Below are 19,199 nucleotides of genomic sequence, written 5' to 3'. Positions count from 1 at the left end.
CCACCCCGGCGGGCTCCGCCCGCTCCCTCCCGTCTCTCGCCCGCTCCTGGGGGCGGGGCCGTGGGCGGGGCCGAGCAGCTCCGGCCCCGCCTCCTCCCCGACTGATGTTGGCGCGGCAGGGTGGGGCCGGAGAGGCGGGGCGATGGGCGGAGCTATAGGCGGGGCAGCCTCCCTCAGGCTCCGCCTCCTTCCGCCCGCTGGTGTCTGCTCTGCAGGGTGGGGCCGCGGCGGGGCTGGAGGGGCGGGGCCAGCCGATAGGGGCGGGGCTATAGGCGGAGCGCCTTCCCCCCCTCGCAAAGGCTCTGCAGGGTGGGGCCGGAGGGGCGGGGTTTGTGGGCGGAGCCAAAGGAGAGGGGCGGGGCTATGGGCGGAACTCCTCCCGCCAGCTCATATCTGCTCTGCAGGGTGGGGCCGGGGGCGGGGCCAGAGGGGGCGGGGCTTCGGGCCGGGGCCAGTCTAGGGGCGGGGCTATGGGCGGAGCGCCAGCCCCCCGGTGTCCGCTCGGCAGGGTGGGGCCGCGGGGCGGGGCCGGGGCGGGGCCTGGGAACCAGGGTCGCCCGCGCCCAGAGCAGAGCTGCAGCCGCCCGCCCGCGCCTCCGAGGTCTCACCGCTTCCTCTGCAGAGACCTGGGCTCGGCCGCCATGTCCGCCGCGGACGAGGTTGACGGGCTGGGCGTGTCCCGGCCGCACTATGGCTGTGAGTGCGGGGCTCCGCGGCGCGGGGGTTTGGGGGGCCGGGCCCTCGGCCTCCGGGCGCCGTTTCCCCGGGGACCCGGCCAGGCGGGTGGGGCAGGGCGGCTGCGGGCCTCTGGGACCCGGAAGAGCCGGGGCGGGGGGCGGGGGGGGCGGCGGGCGGCGGGGCTCCCGGCCCGCGTCCCGGGGTCTGGGGGGCGGCGGGGGGCGCCCGGGGGTCCCCACGCTCTGGCCGGCGGCCGGAGGCCGCGACGGAGGCCCCGGCCCGGGGTGAGGTGGCAGGAGGACCGCGCAGGGCGTGTCCGGGGCCGGGGCTCCGCTCGCGCTTCCTGGGGCGCCGCTGCCCGCCGGGGGGACCCCGCGCCCGGACCTGCCCGGCCGCGGGCGAGCCGAGAGGCGCGGCCCTGGGCGAGTCACCGGGGCTCCCTCGGGCTCGGGTCCCTCCCAGGATTTCAAAGGGGCAGAAAAATCGCGCAGAGAACCCCCCGACTTCCTCGTTTTCTGTCGCCGTCGCGGGGCAGGCGGGACGCTGAGCCCTCCCTTCGGAGCCCCGGGGGTTTCGACTTTATTTTCTGCCCCGGGGAGCCGTGTGCAGTGTTGAGGGGAATTTCACGCATCCACAGTTGTGTGCGACGTGTCGTGTCCCCGCTTGTGAAAAATCAAAGGGGAGTTAAGTTCAGGCCCTGCCCGCCAAGGACGTTTTAATCGGACAGACAGACAGACAGGCAGGTGCACCGCCCGCTGATCGTAAGGTCTAATGGAGATAAAAAAAAAAAAAAAGAGGCGTGGAAAAAACTCGGCCTCCAGAGTAGCGTGGGTGCGGAGCGGCGTGGGGCAGGGAGGGGGCCTGCAGGCTGCGTGACATCCCAGCCCCGCCTGGAAGCTGGCTGTCTGTCGGGTTTGACGATGGGGGGGGACAGGGTGGGGCCCGGGATGCGGCTGGAAGAGGGGAAGCGTGGACCCAGGTGCTGGGCGCATAGGAAGGCACCGCGGTGGGAGGAAGGGCTCCCAGAAGCCCTTGGGGCCACGCTGGGAAAGGCCTTGAATGCCGTCCCAAGGAGCTCGGCATTTATCCCACACCCCGGGTGCCCATGCTGGAGGTCAAGGCTTTTGGGACAGTCCTGCTGAGGTTTGAATCTGGGCCCCCACCACGTATTAGCTGTGAGACTGAGATCGCCCTGCCTCAGTTTTCCCCATCTGTAAAATGGGAGCAATAATCCCATGTCACTGACGGCCACAGGGCTTGAATGACAGGTGGCCGGTCAAGTGCGTAGCACAGTTCCTGCCACTTTGTTCTCAATGACTGGACTGCCGCTGGCTTTGGTTATTCATAACAGAGGGGCAGCCACAAGAGTCTGGCGGATGGACAAGAGCAAAACTGGCCCAACGTGCTACATTATTTTTTTTTCAAGTTATGCTAAAATATAGCCCATGTTCATATTTAAAAAAAAAGTGTAAGGTGGGTATCGTTGAAACCCCATAGTTCCTGCTTTAAGGAAAGTCATTCTAGCACCTCTGGCCCCGGCTGAGCGACAGGCAGGGACCCGACGAGGGGGCCTTCTTTGATCGCCCAGAAAGGTGACCGGTTCTCCCTTCCCATTCCTCGGTTTCAGCCGTCCTGGACAATGAGAGGCTCACTGCAGAGGAGATGGACGAAAGGAGGCGTCAGAACGTGGCTTACGAGTACCTTTGTCATTTGGAAGAAGCCAAGAGGTACAGATGGGCCGGCCGGGTTGGGTCGGGGGGGCGCGGAGATTGGGAGAGGGGAGCTGATACCGTGGGGATACAGGTAAAGATCCCTTGGAGCACGCCCCAGACGAGCCTGAGGGGGGCTGTTGGTGGGAAGGAGTAAGCCTCGGTAGGGCACCTACTTACGGGGGCAGCCTTGGTGGTAGTTCATTCAGGAGACAGGCGGGCCTTTCTGTGGACTGAAAAATGTCCCGATTTGTGTTGCTCTGTTTTTTGCCTGTGGTGGGTGTTTGGGGCGCTACCAGCTATGGGGGAAAAACAGCTTTGTTTATTTTTAAAAAATATATCTTTATTGATTTCAGAGAGAGGAAGGGAGAGAGAGAGAAACATCAATGAGGAGAGTCGTGGATCGGCTGCCTCCTGCTCGCCCCCTGCTGGGGATCGAGGAGCCTGCACCCTGGGCCTGGGCCCTGCCGGGGAATCGAACCCCGACCTCCTGGTTCACAGGGGGGTGCTCAACCGCTGAGCCGCGCTGGCCAGGCAGAAATAGCATTTCTAGGGTTTGAAGTTCTTGGCTTTAATCTTTCACTAGTTCTTCGCTGGTTTTGATTTGTATATGAATTGGGTTCGTTCCCTCCTTGGCGCCTCTATGAGCGTAGGTGCGTCCATCTATTTGGCAGACAGGTCCCCAGGGGCATCCGCTGGCTTCTTTGTGGACTGAGTGTACAGCCGCTCTTTTCCCTTTTCTGATGCTCCCAGACCTTGTGGTCATATCCCTGGAGCGTGGATTTGCTATCCGCTGCTCATTTCTTTTGTTCCGGCGCTGATGCCCCGGGGCAGGGAGATGTAATTACAGATCAGGTGTCCTCTAAGTGAGCTTTGGTGGAAGAGGCCAGTGAGGGGGAATGAAAGGTATTTGGGATCCATAAAAGTCTAGTGAAAATCATGGATGTTTTCAATGTTACTAATAAACAAGTTTTTTGGTTTTTTTTAAATTCTGAAAAGATTACAATGCTACAGGGAAGTCCAAGGACAATACGGCAGATACCCATGTGTTTCAGAAGGAACAAATGTTAGCCCTTCAGAGCTTCCCCTCTCTTTTCTCCCGAAAAGACACAGTGGAGCCCCCTCTGAGCCCCTCCCTGGTCCCATTGCCCTTCCTCCCGTCCCCGGGGCTGCCACCAACATGCATTTGGTGTGTCCTCTTGAAGCCCTTCCAGGAGACTGGGGAGAGGGTGGGGTGGGATCAGCGACGATTTAGGCAGGGAGAGTTGTTTTTCTAAAGGGGAGGTTACACAGCAGGTGAATATGTTATTAGAAAAGGGGTCGGTGCTCCCCCAGAGTTTGTAAGGACCCCCGGACTGAGAACACGAAATCCTCGGCTCCTCTGGTTACAGACTAGATCTAGTTTTGGAAGGTCCAAGAATTTCACCCGTGGCCGGCCTGAGAGACTCAGTGGTGCTCTGTGAAAACTTGGTGACCGTTGAGATGACCTGGGGATGAGCAGGAAGAGGCTCAGCTAGCCTTCCTTCCCGCATCCAGCAGTTCTGCTTTTTTTTTTTTTTTTTTTTTAATTTATTGAATTCTAGAGAGAGAGGAGGGCAGGGAGGAAGGAAGGGAGAGAAAGACACACACACATGTCGATTTGTCACTCCACTTACTGATGCGTCATTGGATCGAACCCGCAACCTCGGCGTTATTGGGACGGCGCTCTAACCCGCTGACTTACCGGGCCAGGGCTCTGCTTTTGTTTTAACATTGGGTTTTTCTACAGTAAAATGTCCTTGTTCCAGAGGGTGGCTTGGCTGACACCCCCTCACCACCACTAATCGAGGTCACCCCATCTCATTTCAGTGAAGAAACTGAGGCTGGAGTTTTCTTGATTGGAGAGGAGCCATCATCATTTTATAAAGTGGTTCTTAACTAGGCATGTGCATTAGAATCACCTAGGAAACTCTCCCCCCCAAAAATAAATAAAAATACAGATATCAGGCCTTACCACAGACGTTCAGTAGACCTGGGCTGGGAGGTCCACTCCCCTGTATGTTGTGCTTCACGTGGTCCTGATGGTCCCCCCTAGTTGAGCTACAGGATTTAAAACATTTTTAGAAAGTCTGCCTTACGCTGGGATATTATAGCCCGAACAGAATGATGCTTTTATGATCACATTTCCTTCATCAGTTGCCGCCCTCGGAAGGCATTTCACATGTCGGGTGTCTTTCCCAGTGTAGGAGGGTAGCCCATTTGCTTTAAAATCCACCCAGGGGGCCACCCTGGGGTGTTTTGCAGTTGAGTGTTTTTGTGTACTTAGACATTTGTGGTAGTCTTTATTTATTGTGCTTTGGTTATAAGAGAAAACATAATAGGGGCATTATTTGCCCTGCTGGCCCGGCGTTGTGGGAGACGCGCTCGGTTTATTTTATGGAGGCGATCGTATAAAATCTGGACGCGGGGATTTTTTTGTTTGTTTAAAGATTTGATTAGGAAATCAACTTTGGAAGCACCTGTTGAGATTTGACAACTAGTCAGGGTTAGAAAAGAAGCCCGGGAGTGTCATGCTGAGCAAAGAGGACTGGATCCCTCCCCGCCACCTACTGTAGCTGCCGCCACCCCCAAAAAAAAGTGTTTGAGGTGCACCGCAGGCCGGTCACGTGCTCTTCCTTGTGCGCTCGGGGCTTCAGCTCCGGTTGTTCCTCTTAACCTGGGGAGCTGGGCTGTACCTTGGGTGCTGCTGGGGCTCCCCTTTCCCCTCTCGCAGGAGCCCCGTTTGCCCTTTTCGGATTGGCCCCATCCTGTTTCCTTTGGAACCTCCACCCCTCCCTCCCAAGTTGGAAGAGCCCCAAGGTCTGGAATTTACACCGGTTCCAAGGAACCGGTTCCAGGAAGAAAGATCAGAGAGATCCAAGGGAGAAAAGGTTCCCCTCTTTGGTTCTATTTATAAGACCGCTACTCCTCCCACCACAGGCTCCACCTCGAAGCACAGTGGCCCCATTGTGTCTCCCCGGGCACTCTGTTTCCCCTGTACCTGTAACAGAGCCCTAGGTGGGGAGAGAGGAGAGCGCGGGGAGTGAGCACTGGGTGGAGACTGCGTGCAAGCGGGAGTGCGCGTGGAGACGTGGGGGTGGGTTTGTGCTCCCCCAGGAAGTAACTGGGAAAATCTAGGAGTGATCCCCTAAAAGTGTGCACTGGGACTGGTTGGGAAATAGCAAATACAGAGTTTCTGCTTTTCTCGGCTGCCTGGGGAGTAGCTCCAACGTGGGACTTAGGTGACTGTTCTAATGGAATATCATCTAAGGATACAGGGCTTTCCACAAAGGGCAAAAAGGGCTTTATAAAGGGGCGGGCAACTTACATTACGTGTGTACGATTAAATGTGGGCTTATTTTTTATTCTTTTGCCTGTTCTAATTGGGCTTTACGTGTGTTTTGGCTAAGGAGCCCTAGAGATGATTAGCATTTGCACTCAAGTGAGGGAGGTGAGGTTTCAATATGTGAGGTCTCAGCCCAGGAAGAAGATCGATCAGGAAATAGATCAGGTGACAGAATAGATCAGGTGGAAGAAAGGGAGGTGTGAAGGTACAGAGTCTGCAGGAGTGGTGCTGGAAACGGGGTTGAATTCAGCGAGGTTCAAGGTCACCGGGAGAAGGTTAATCCCAGCCCCAAGCTCTCCCGGGTAGATTTAGGAAGCTTGCTGGCCTGTCCCGCTCTGTCTCCCGATCGCAGCTCAAAGGACTGGGCGGTCACCCCCTTATAGAAGGAAAGTAAGGGCTGTGGCTGGCTAGAGACTGTCAGAAACTCCAGGGCGTTAACAAAAGCTTAGCACTAAATAGAGGCACTTTACCTTCTGTAATTTAGGGGAGTTGAAAAAGCATCTTGGAAAGAGATCAGGCCCTGAGAACAGATTCTCTTTTGTGCATGTGTCTTTGTTGCTGGCGTCGAGCGTTTTCTGGGATGGGCTCTTCAGATCTCCTCTCCCCTAAGTGGGATCAGGATTCCAGTAACATCTGGATAGACCCGGGCTGGCCCGCTGCGATCCTGCAAACAGAAGTCAGAGCCATCAAGGAGGCGAGAAAGTAAAATGGACAGGCGAGGTGCCTGGGAAGAACAGCTTGCCCACCAGCTTCTAGAATTTTCCACTGGAGGGATTTCGCTTAAAGGTGGGGGTGGTCATTTTTAGGAGGTGACTCAAGCTCTCCTTTTACAGATGAGAAAACTAGTTCAATCGCCTCGGGAGACCCGGTGTGGTTAAGGGGCTTACAGAGCACGTGGCTACTTAGCGGCACGTTGGGACAGCCAGCTGGACGCAGTCATGTATTCACAATTACCAAGGGAGGAAGTACGGGGTGGGATTTATTCTTAACTCTTAAAATGGTGACAGAAATGAAAACCTCTGGTCTCTTCTGAGACTCAGTGCAGCTAAGACGTGGATCACATCGAAAAGTGTCTTTGTTACAAAGTGATTCAAACCGAGAGCTCTTTGCGCACAGTTACAATGTTATAAATGGGAGGAACGCACAGTAACAATGTTATACATGGGAGGAGCGAACAGTTACAATGTTATATACATGGGAGGAACGCACAGTAACAATGTTATACATGGGAGGAACGCACAGTAACAATGTTATAAATGGGAGGAACACACAGTAACAATGTTATACACGGGAGGGGCTCCATCCCTAGTGTGGCCACCAAGCTCTTTTTACCCGACCATGCTGCTGAGACAGTTAGCCAAGAAAAGCGAATGGTAATCTGGTAAATACTAGGCAGTCAGCTAGTTAGTAGCTATCATCGCTGTAATCGCGTAACACCGATAACCAAGTAAAACGGAACTTGAAAAAAGCCTGATTAAAACGTCTTTGAAAGCCTTGACCTCAAGGATGTGCAACGCGAAGCGAGGGAAGACTTTCGGTTTTGGCAGGTGCGAGGCCTGGGCCTGGTTTTGCAACTTGCTCTAACCTCAGAGGGGCTAAGTTTGTCCCGTGCAGGGTGGATCTGCCTTGAGAGTCAAGTGCCTGGCTCAGGGTCTGAAATACAGGGGGCATCCAGGAAAGGTGTTCGTTACCCTGGTCCTTCAGGGCAAAGTCCACGTACTATAAAGATGACAGGGTATTAATGAGCTTTTCTGGGGAATTTTCTGGGCCCTTTCAAGGGGCTAAATGTTGGTATCCTAGTCGGTTTTTTTTTTTTTACTTCAGACTTAAGCTTTTGTCTTAACAAGGAAACACCAGAAACAGAGGCTACCTCTAGGGGGTGGATGGTGTGAAAGGACTTTTTTTTCCTGTTAACCCTCACCTGAGGATATATATATTTTTTCATTGCTTTTCAGAGAGAGTGGAAGGGAGACAGGGGCAGGGGGTAGAGAGAGAGAGAGAAATATCGATGTGACAGAGACACATAGACCGGTTGCCCCGACCAGGGGCTGGGAGCAAACCTGCAACCCAGGTACATGCCCTTGACCAGGAACCGAACCCGAGACCCTTCGGTGGTGGGGCCCACGCGCTAACCACTGAGCACACCGGCCAGGGCAGGACTGTCCCTTTTCATTTAGTGCCCTTCTGTATATTTAAATTGTGTTTTTACAATGATCATGAATTTTATCATAAAGAAAAGAGGAATTAAGAAAAGGGAAACACCGTCTGACATAATTTCTAGGTTGTCGTAATCACAAATTCAGATTTTTAAAATTTGCTGTAGTGTCATCTTAATTACTGCTTTTTCAGTGGGTACATAATGTTCATAATTTATTTATCCCAGTTTAATGTTATATTGCTTTGATTGCTGGAAAGGTTAAATATAGTGTTTCCCCACGTATTTGTTCACTAGTTTTGTTTTGGGTTGTGTCTTCTGGGGTCCTGATGTGTTAACTTTTTTTTTCTTTTTCTTCTGATGTGTTAACTTTTGTGAGTGCTCTTATAATATGGATGTCCTACAGTTAATAAAACTGGGCTGCATATTTGAAAGCTGCTAAGATAGTGGATTTTACCTACTCATGCCAAGGAAAAAAATTTTTCCTATTAACCACATACAGGGACGCGTGTTAACTAGACTTACTGTGTCAATCATTTTACAATATATGCAAATACTTAATCATGATATTGTATCTCTGAAGCTAATATAATGTTATGTGTCAATTATACCTCAATTTAAAAAAAAAAAAAAAAGTGTGAACATCAACCTCCTGTCATGTCTGCTACAAATATTTCCCCTTAATTTTCTGCTTTATTTGTCTCCCGTATGTTCTGCTCCACGGGCGTGATTTCCTCCCGTCTTGATTTTGCGCCCTCGGCTCTGTCAGGCCAGGTGCTTTGTCCCGTTGCAATGGTCATTTTGGACTCTTAGCTCCTGATCACAGATTAAATGTATAGTGTGACACATATTGTGGTGGAAAAAGGAGGCAGTAGCCAAGAAAATTGGATTTAATAGGTTACTAATTCCCCTTATTTCCAGTAAGCTTGGAGGGGACGTGACTACAGGAAACCACAGTTAACCGGCCAGCGTGAGCCTATGAACTGTCCACCGGTCAGGCCCGGGGACGTCTGATTAGGCCAAGTGGACGCTGATTTGACCTAACTTGGCATCTGTTTCTTCTGTTCTTAGACAGCAGAGCAACAACTGTGTAAATGAAAATACAGCACACACTAAAAAATCTATTTGAGGGCCCAAGTCGGCAGGTCCCAGGAACTTGATTTTCTGGCTTTGCACAGCCGCCTGCCTCTGAGTCCTGCAGATTTCCTCCTGCTCCCCAGTTAAGCAGGTTGGGGATACCTGTTGGTAGCAGGAGCTGTTTTGGACATTTTTAAGCCATGCGGTGTTAGACGGACGCCTGTGGCTGCTAAATGGACCCTTTTACAGGAAACATGTGTGTAAAAAAGTGCTGGTTGGCAAAGCCAACCATGCGGAAGTGATTCATGTTACAGGGACTGTTTATTTGGTTTGTGACCTGGTTGCCTAGAGACTACCTTTGAGCCAGCTGGGTAAAGCGACACCTTTGCCGAGGTCCCGCCACCTCCCCGACCAAATCAGGACCCTACTGCTGGACTTTTCTTCTGCAACTGCTTTGTCACCATATGCATCAGAGCATCGTAAACGTATAAATGGGAGATCTGGTGAATGGTTTATTTTATAAAGAGAGAGTTTACTCGCTTGAGCTTGAATGTTGGTTTGTAAAATTTTTTGCTTGTAACGTATGTTGAAAAAAATTAATTTATTTTCAGTAAGGCATTTTATTTTTAGAAACCTTAGTACTTCAAGCACCTTTACAACAGCTATAAGGAAGAAGAAAAAAAAAGAAACCCCACATCCCCAAACCCAATCCTGCCATTTGCCCCGGCGTCAGTACTCCCCCCCCCCCCCCCCCCCCGCCTCCGTCATTATCATCGGTACCATTTGTTCAGCACTTGTTCTGTGCTAGGCCCTGCGCTAAGCACTTTATATGCACTGTCCAGCTGTTCTCGAAGCCCCAGGAGGTGCTCGGTCTCATCTCCATTTAACAGAAAAGAAAGCAAAGCTCAGCTCCGAGTGCCTGGCGCGCCCATCCCACCTGGGAAGCGGCTGATCCCCATTTCAGGCTTGGCCCGGGCTCCAAAGTCCTCTGCAGGACCTCTTACTTCTGCGGCTCAGCAATCACAGCGACGGCCGCGGGAACCGCGCGCAAGCAATGGGTGACGCAGGAATTGACATACAATGCAGAAATTTACACATGACATAGAAATTGACATACAACATAGAAATTGACATACAACACAGAAATTTACATACAATGCAGAGATTTACGTACAATGCAGAAATTTACATATGACATAGAAATTTACATATGACAAATTTACACGTGACATAGAAATTGACATACAGCGTTGCTGTGAGAGGCGTTTTTATTTTAAAGGGGGGGAGAAATGAGTTAGTATTTCTTATCCCAAGCCCATGGGGCTCTGCGGGATTGCAGCCCGGGTCTGGGTGCCGCCAGGGGCTGTGGGACAGGTGGTGTCATTGTCCCCAGCGACCCTGGGGAGGCGGAGAGCTCCCGATGGGTTTTATTTTCACAACCTGGTGTCTGCTTTTGATTCCGTTTAGAAAGGCTTTCCTTCTTCCCAGTTGCTTGTGTGGATTTTTTGGGGTTTTTTTTTTTTTTTTTTTTGGTGTGTGTGTGTGGGGTTTTTTTTTTTAAATAATGACCTCATGCAGACAGGAGTGGCAAATTGGATTGGAAGTTGCCTTGGCTGGTTCGGGGAGAACGGCATTTTCTGGCGGTGTGGGCGGAGGAAAGGCCTGTCTGAAGGCCCCCTCTCTCTCCTTGACTCAGAATGCCTTCCTGTTGACTCACTGGAAATCATAACCAGAAGCAGAAGGGAGCCCCGGGGAGGCAGCTGCCAGCCCTGGGCTTGGCTTCGGTTAGGACGGATTTGGGGGACTCAGGAGAGCTCCGGTTCTCCGAGAAGCTGTGAGACTCTGTAGAAGGAGGAGATGCTATTATTGTGAGAGGTATTTATCCGCAACGTACAAAGTGCCGGCCCGCTGCTGGTCACCGTGAATCGGCAACCTAGGTCACTAAAAGTATTTTTCCGAAAGACGGAAGCGGAAGGCACTGAAATATAAAAAGAGGGAATGGGGCAGCGTTAGAAAAGGGAAAATAAAATAAGAGAGAAGAAAATGGGCTTGCTTAAGGCAGCGCATCCGTAAAATTGGAATTGGAGGGATTGGCACGGCCCCTGCGCAAAGATGACGTGAAAATTCACGACGCGATTCGTTCAAAATAAGAAAGGAAAAAGTGATCATTAGAGATAGGAAATGGTCAGGGCCGGTGTGGCCCAGCTGGTTGGAGCATCGTCTTGGGCACCAAGAGGTTGCGGGTTTGATCCCCTGTCAGGGCCTGTACCTAGGTTGCCGTTTCCATCCCCGGTCGGGGCGTGTGCGGAGGCAACCCGTCGATGTTTCTCTCTCTCTCTCTCAAATCAATAAAAAAATAAAAAAAAGTTAAAAACAAAAAGCTAAGAAGAAGTTTTTTAAAAAAAAAAAATACAGAAAATGAAATCGAGATAAAATTTAAATGGCAAGTCTCGCAGTCTAGATCATTTTAATACAAATCACTTCTCAGATGACCTTTAAAACAGCCAAAAGGAAACCAAGGTTGCTTACGACTTGCACCAGTATCGTAACAATATGTTTTTCTGCCTTGAAGATACGTTGTTAGGTCGTTAGTTTGGCCAGCGCGTCGTAACCAGTGCTAGTTTGGAAGGTGCTGCTTGACAGTGGCCTGACTTTGGGGCTTTTCCTTTAAAAACTTGAGAATTCGCACAAAAATGTTTTTAGGCAGGTTTAGTCTTTATTTGTTTATTTTTTATTTATTTATTTTTTAAATATATCGTTATTGACTTCAGAGAGAGGAAAGGAGGGGGAGAAAGAGATAGAAACATCAATGAGGAGAGAGTCATTGATCAGCTAGCCCGCATCCCGGGCCTGTGCCCTGACCGGGAATCGAACCCCGATCGCCTGGATCCTAGGTCGACGCTCAACCGCTGAGCCACACCTGGCCCGGCTTAATTTTTTTTTTTTTTTTTAATGAAAAAATGTTTTAAATCATTTGAAAAAATAGATAGTGGATGGACCTAATACTTAATTCAGAAGCTAGGCTGGGATACACTGTGACAGACGCCTGCCTCCTAAGTCCTGTTTCCCAGCCGCCTGCTGAACTGTTGCAGGATCTCAAAGACATTGTGTAGAACAGGAGTATGTATTTCTTTATTTTTTTTTAAAAGTGGTGGAGTGCAAATGTGCTCATTATTAAAAAGCAGATAACCATGGATCCTAGCCCAGTGAACTCGTCTCTGGCAAAGTTGCATTGCACGTGATCGAGCGGATGGCCTGTGGTCACCTAGTGAGGAAAGAAGTGAGCTGAGGTGTCAACCAGGACGTGCTGCAAAGGCCCTGTCATTGCAACATCGTTTCCCTTTGGACGGGGTCACGGGCGGGTGACTCGGAGGCGCAGTGATGCGCAGCGCTCAGGAGGCCTTGTGATACTGTTGCAGGCAGGTTGCGTACATGTGGGCTAGACGGCTACATGCTTACCACTCGTCGCCCACTGAAGAAACCGCATTGGGACAGATGGGGGCTCGGCTGCCGAACGGGGCTGGGGCTTCTTTTCGGGGGCAGCGAAGATTTTCTGGAATTAGACGGCCATGGTGGTTGCACAACACTGTGAATATACTAAAAGCCACCGGATTTTGTGCTTTCAAGTGGCCAGAAAGGATGAATTTATGTTGCGTGAGTTTTATCTCCGGAGAAAAAGCTGCTGCTAGGTTTTTAATTCAAAGAAAGCGCTTGAGGGCTAGCTCCGCAGGCCGCTTTCTTAGCGGGACTTACCAATGCGTACGGGATGCCTCGACCACACTTGAGCTTGACATGTTGCCCAAGGGACGGTTAACACACTGCCCGAGTTCTGCTTTCAGAATACCTTGACTCTAATAGTGACAAATGTCACGTCCTACGTTGGGCTTCAAAAGTGGGGTGTCTAGCCCTGGCCAGTTTGGCTCAGTGGTTAGAGCATTGGCCCTTGGACTGAAGGGTCCTGGGTTCGATTCCAGCCAAGGGCATGTACCTCGGTTGCAGGCTCCATCCCGGGCCCTGGTCGGGGCCTGTGCAGGAGGCAACCAATCCCCCCTCACCCCCCTCTCTTTTCTTCCCCCTTCCACTCTCTCTGAAAAGCAAAGGAAAAAATATCCTCGGGTGAAGATTAAAAAAAAAAAAAAAAAAAAAGGACTAAGTACAGGGTAGAGACAGAAGGAGCCTTAGTGGGGAAACAGAGGGAAATGAAGCCCATCTGAGATGTGTATTAACTCGTAACAGAAATGGGGAGAAGGCTCCGCTGTCCTCTGTGCCGGTCAGGGGCTACCTGAGGTTATCCTCGGCTGGAGGCCGAGCGTTCAGAGGGGCCCCGATAGCCCAGAGCAGGGACGAGAGCTCCGTGGAGGGCCCTTCACACCCACAGCGGGCGCAGCTGAGAGGCCGGAACCCTTCTCAGCACCGAACCCGAGGCGCGGCTCCCAGCCAGCGGGTGTCGGCCCCACTAGTTGAGTTAGTTTTTGCGCCAGGACTAGAGCACGTTGGTCGAGCATGACCTGGATAGTAAAGGGCCTATAAATTCTGAGGGAGGCGGAATAATCAAAAGGACTGAGCTTATGTAACACGGAAACTAGGTGCAGAGGGAATGCAGAGCCACGGAGTCTCCGTTCAGGCCGTCGTCCTGCACAGGAGCTCATCCAGCTGTTAACTCTGCACCTACATTATTTAAAAATCCCTGGAGAGTCCGGCTGGCGTGGCTCAGCGGTTGAGCGTTGACCTAGGATCCAGGAGGTCAGGGTTCAATTCCCGGTCAGGGCACAGGCCCGGGGTGCAGGCTCCTCGATCCCCAGCAGGGGGCGAGCAGGAGGCAGCCGATCAATGACTCATCATTGATGTTTCTCTCTCCCTCCCTCTCCCTCCCTCTCTGACATCAATTTTTTTAAATATAAAAAAAATTCCTGGATCATGGAAGAGGGATTCAATTTATCATGTGTGGTGTGAGGGGACCAGAACTGGGCCATGGCAACCTATTTAATATGAGGAAGGACTTTATAACAACCAGAAATTAAAAAAAAAAAAAAAAAATTCCCCAAAACCTGCTTTGGAAAAACCCATGTTGCAGATTTTCAAGCACAGACTGTATAACAGTTAATGGAAGATTATGTCCTAACCGAAGTGCTTTCTCCGGTTACTTAAAAAACACCTTTTATTTTCATTTCCTGTGTTAGCCTTAAAAAAGTATTTTTATTTTGAATGGCTCGATCATGTTCCACCACTCATTGTCTATTTATTTATATATATATAGTTTTTTTTTCTTCACTTTTTCTGACATGGCTAAAAAAGCTGGGGAAGACACTGCTAATGAAATAAAGCAGGTTAAAAAACCAGTTTTGAGTGTAACCCAGTCCTGCCCTTATGGATGGGGCAGAGGCTGGGCGGAACTGAAAAGCTCCTGGAAGGGGAGGGGAGGCCCGAGGCCTGGGCAGCGAGTGCCTGGCTGCCGAGGAAGTGGTGCAGTGACTGAGCGGCGCTGAGGTGGGGAAAGGCGGTTTTATGGCCGAGTTTGGCCCGATAAGCGAGGAGGGGAAGCCTCGGAACACAGATCCCCGCCTGGCGCTCTGCAGACGGTCCTTCTGCCTCGCCCTCCGCGGGCTCCCCCGCAGCGCGGGTGCTCAGCAGGAGGGCTCAGTGGAAGTGCCCCCGGAAAGGTTAGGGGAGCGAGAGGTTGTTCCCAGTGTGGACCACGGAAGGGCCCACGGAGGAGGTGAACATGTGAATTGTCCGAGATGGACCAGGCTGATCAGGACTTTCAGCCGAAGCCGGGTGGTCAGTGGGCATCCCCACCCCTCGCTCCCCAGATTTCGGCCTGACGACCTCTGTTTCCTCTACAGACTCTCTGAACTTTCCAGCCCCTCACACGCGGGTCCCATCCCGTTTAACTCGCGGCCTTGGGCTCCCTCCCCGTGGCAGCGGGAGAATCACCTTTCTTCCCAGGGCTCAGCCTTCCGTCTGCGGTCCGGACCGTCTCCTAGGGTCCCTGTTTAGTTTAACTATAATTTACATTTTCCCTTTTTTTTTTAATGCTTCCTCCTTAGCTCACAGACGTGCTCCCCATTCCAGACGTGCCCCTTGCCCACGCGGCCTTCCCGTGGCCGCCGCCCCGTGTCTTGTCTGCGCTCCCTGCACCCTTCACCTTGGCTCCCGTGGGTGTGACCCGTGGGCCCTCCCTCCCCCCGAAACTCCTCCTGCTGAGAGCGTCACCGTCACCGTGGCCTAATTGCCACTTGCACTGGGAAGCCCTCAGCACTTTCTTCCTTAATCTCGGCAGCATGTGACTCTCCTGTCCCTTCACTTTGTGAAATTTCCCTTCTCTTAACCGGGGAGCCTTTTATACTTGTCGAGTTTTGAGCCGTGTAAACACGTCACCTATCCAAGGAAATAAGTTTAGGGAGCGCCTCCTCCGAGAAGCTCGCCAGGACGCCCACCCTTGCCCTCGTTTCCATAGCACCTCCCACCGTGTGCCTGTGTTACAGCTTTTTTGTTTCTCCCCATGTAAGTGCCTTACCCTTCCCTCCCCCTCCACATACCGTGAGCCTTGGAGGGCAGGGACCGGGCCTGCAATGAGATCATAGTGAGCCCCTCCTTCCCGCTGAGTTCTTACTAATTACTCCGTGTGAAAATTACATTTTGGACGGGACACTTGCTCGACAGGCTCTCCTTGTTTTCCCCGGGCTCCCGCCCTGCCAGGGGGCAGTGACTCAGAGAATCGCTTCTGCGGAGAAATAGGCACCGGCCTGGCCCCCTGTGGAGGACTCGCCCGTTCCTTTTCTCCAACGCTGCTCCTGGCCGGCGGCGATTGGGCTGTGGCCGGCGGGACTTCCCGATCGGTTTAACGGTTTAACTCAGTTGAAGATCTTTTGCCCTTTACGGTTAAAAGGTCTTTCCTGCTCGGCGACGTGAGGGACAGGAGCGGTGGCCACATAGGTCGCTCGGACGCGGTGATGTCTCTCCGGGCTCTGCCGCCGAGGGCTTGGCCTGGGGGCAAAGAACTAACCCTCTTAGCCCAGGGAACTTGTACAAAGCTTCCTTGAAGTATAATTCCCGCGCCATGAAATCCTCCCGTTGTTTTTCTGTGTGTGGGCTTTTCTAAAAAAAAAAATGTCTTTATTGATTTCAGAGAGAGGAAGGGAGAGGGAGAGAGGGAAACGTCAATGATGAGAGTCATGGATCGGCTGCCTCCTCCCGCGCCCCCGGCTGGGGGTCGAGCCTGTGACCCGGGCCTGTGCCCTGACCGGGAATCAAACCGCTATCTCCTGGTTCACAGCCCGATGCTCAACCGCTGAGCCACACCGGCCGGGCAGTGTCCTCCTGTTTTTTCTATACAACTTAATGATTTTTAATAAATTTACCGAGTGGTGCCACGGTCATCATGGTCCAGTTTCCATCACCCCCGTGGACTCTTGAAATACGGTAACAATGAGACGTCTAATTTTGGCAAGTAAGAACCCGACCCAGCTTATCGAATTCAAAGGGCGGAATGATTGGCTCGGGGAGGGCTCTCCATCGGGGATCAAGAAGCACAGAGCTTAAGTCAGTCACCCAAGAAGGAAAAAGCTCCCCTCCTGTCTCTCACCCGCTCCTACAGCTGCGCCGCTCGGCTCAGCTTATACTCGGACGTTGCTTCCAGGGCAGATACTCTCGGGTGTCTCGTTTTGCTCACAGGGCCTAACAGGCCTGTGTCGTTTCCCGCCTGGATCACTGCAGCCAGTTCCTCCTCGGCGCTTTCAGGTCCCCCCCAGCCGTGCTGCTCGGAGCGACCGTTTAAATCAGATTCCGTCAGTTCTTTCCCATTTTAGGTCCTTGAAGGGTCTGCACATTGCCTCTCTGGGCAGGACGCGTTCTCCCCCCTCAATACATGCACACACGCGTGCACACACGCGTGCACACGATCACGCATGCATGCACACGCATACACATGTACACACATGCACACGGTTATGCATATACATACACACACATATACATACACGTGCGCACACAGGCACATGCACAAACGTGCACACGATCATACGCACATGTGCACATGCACACACATGTACACACGTGCGCACACAGGCGCACATACAGTGCTCCGTGCCCTGTCTCTGGGAACCAGCCCCGAATCCCCTCCCTCTCTGTATGACAGGGGTGCCCCCCCCCCGAGTGCCCCGCATCACTCTCCCAACACTGGTTCCCTGCAGGGCGCTGAAGTCCCCGCGCTAACTGCGCGGAGCTCAGGGGCGGCCGGGCCTAGGCTCCTGCCGCGGGGAAAGGCGCCCCGCGGGGCGGGCTTAGCAGCGGGGAACCCTGAGCCGGGCGTGGTGGCCCCCGCGGCCGCCCAGGAGGAACCGAATGTCTGCGGTCCGGGGCAGTCACTTCCGGCAGCAGGTTCCCCTTCGCATTGCGCAGAGCTGGGCGACCGCCAGGTCATGTGCCCCGCAGAACCCGATGGACTGGTTCCCTCCTCACAGACCCCGCTCCCACCGATTCCCTTCTGCATGTGCCCCGGGGCTGGGCTTGTCTCCGGCTAGTCCTTTCTCTGTCCCACTGCGCGGTGGGGCGGGCAGGGCCCAGGGCACACCCTCCCCTTGGCGGCCGTTATCGGTGGCACCAGGTACACAGGTCTCGTTACACAAGCCGCCGGGCGTCGGACTCTAGAGGTAGGTCTTCTTTCTGGGACCCGGCCGCCACACACACACACGCACCCACGGGCACGTGGCCGCCGCGACTTGGAGCCTGCCGGTGCTTGTGTCCAGGAGCTCGGTTCATCTCCACAACCGTCTCAGGAGACTGGGCGCCGACCCTAATCCCGCTTTGCAGACAGGAAGCGAGCCCAGAGGTTCTCTGGGTAGCTGTCACCCTTGCCCACTCGCATTTCCTTCCCTCTTTCTCAGGGAAGACGTAGGCGTGTCCCGCACCGTGGCTGCAGAACCTGCTGTTTCTCCCCTTTGTCCCTCCTTCACTAGTTCTCTTGAAACCAGGAGGTCTAGCCCGGCCAGGGTGGCTCAGGGGTTGAGCGTCGACCTAGGATCCAGGAGGTCGAGGTTCGATTCCCTGGCAGGGCACAGGCCCGGGGTGCAGGCTCCTCGGTCCCCAGCAGGGGGCGAGCAGGAGGCAGCCGATCCATGACTCTCATCATTGATGTTTCTCTCTCTCTCTTGAAATCAATAAACACATATTTTTAAAAAGGAAGAAAGAAGTCTGCATTTGCTGTCTCTAGCTCCCCACCGCTCGCTGCTTTTCTAGGTACAGGAATCTGCCTCCTCCCCTCCGACTCCCCTTGTTGAGGCCGCAGGGGACCTGCTTCCTGCCGCCAGGCCCTTTTCCTTCCCCACCCGTGTCCCTGAAGCGTCTGAGGGCAGCTGCCACCGTGCGATTCTCGCGGTTTCCACTGTACTGCGCCTGTTCTCTCTCTGTAGCATTTGCCTCTGACCTGTCACTGTTTCCTGAGGCCTGGTCCGTAACCGAGTCTATTTCCGTACAGTCCGTTTCTCTGGTGAGCTCGTCCACTCCTGCGGTGCTATTTCTCAAACCCGGGTTTCCAACCTGGTCTCTCCTGAGTTGTTCGGGCCCAGGGTTCCAGCTGCCTGCGGGACGCCACCACCCGGATGTCCACCTGGCCGCGTTTCAGGCCTGAGCTTATCTTCCTGGCCCGCCTCCCCTGGTGTCCCCAGCCTTGTTTGGTCATCGGTGCCACAAGCCACCAAGTCATCGTTTAAAAATAAAACAGCCTTTTCCCTTCTATAGAAATCTCTGCAAGTTCACTGCGGAGGGTGCCGGCTGCCAGGCTTTCCTTGGAGCCGGGTGGGAATGTGAGGTTTTCCCACGTACCCAGCAGCGATAAGCTGCTATTGTTTATTTTTATGTCTGTCGGTCTGACAGCGGAAAATGGTGTTATTGTTACTGTAATTTGCATTTCTTTGACTCGTAGTGAGTTTAAGAATTTTTTCTTGTAAGCACTGGCCGCTTATAGCCTTTTGCGAACTCCCTTTTTGTGTTTCTAACCCATTTTTTTCCCCCCTAGGGAAATATTTGTTATTTATTTTAAGCATTTAAAAAATATATAATATAAAGATTATAGGAGATTGTTAGTTCCTTGTTACATGTTACAAATTCTCCCTCCAGTTTATCTTTTCAGTCCCCACCCCCTTCCCTTATTGTCTTGTTTGGAAAGGCCTTTCTCAGTTCAATATTGTATAACCAACCATTCACCTGTATTTTTAAA

At 52.8% G+C, this 19,199-nt stretch overlaps 1 protein-coding gene across 1 annotated transcript in view; it reads left to right on the top strand.

Moving 5' to 3' along the window:
- The first annotated feature begins 586 nt into the window (after positions 1-586).
- Positions 587-19,199, top strand: part of IQGAP1 (IQ motif containing GTPase activating protein 1) — a 52,760-nt gene continuing 34,147 nt past the window's right edge. The window contains exons 1-2 of the mRNA XM_087829129.1: positions 587-696; positions 2,306-2,405. Of these exons, the coding sequence (XP_087685255.1) occupies positions 642-696; positions 2,306-2,405 (155 nt within the window). The 5' untranslated portion in view covers positions 587-641. The remainder of the gene's footprint in view (positions 697-2,305; positions 2,406-19,199) is intronic.

The sequence above is a fragment of the Miniopterus natalensis genome, chromosome 22, assembly GCF_054644295.1.
Source record: "Miniopterus natalensis isolate mMinNat1 chromosome 22, mMinNat1.hap1, whole genome shotgun sequence".
Classification (NCBI taxonomy): Eukaryota; Metazoa; Chordata; class Mammalia; order Chiroptera; family Miniopteridae; genus Miniopterus; species Miniopterus natalensis.
The sequence above is the reverse complement of the archived record's forward strand: the minus strand, read 5'-3'. Positions and strand labels throughout refer to the sequence as shown.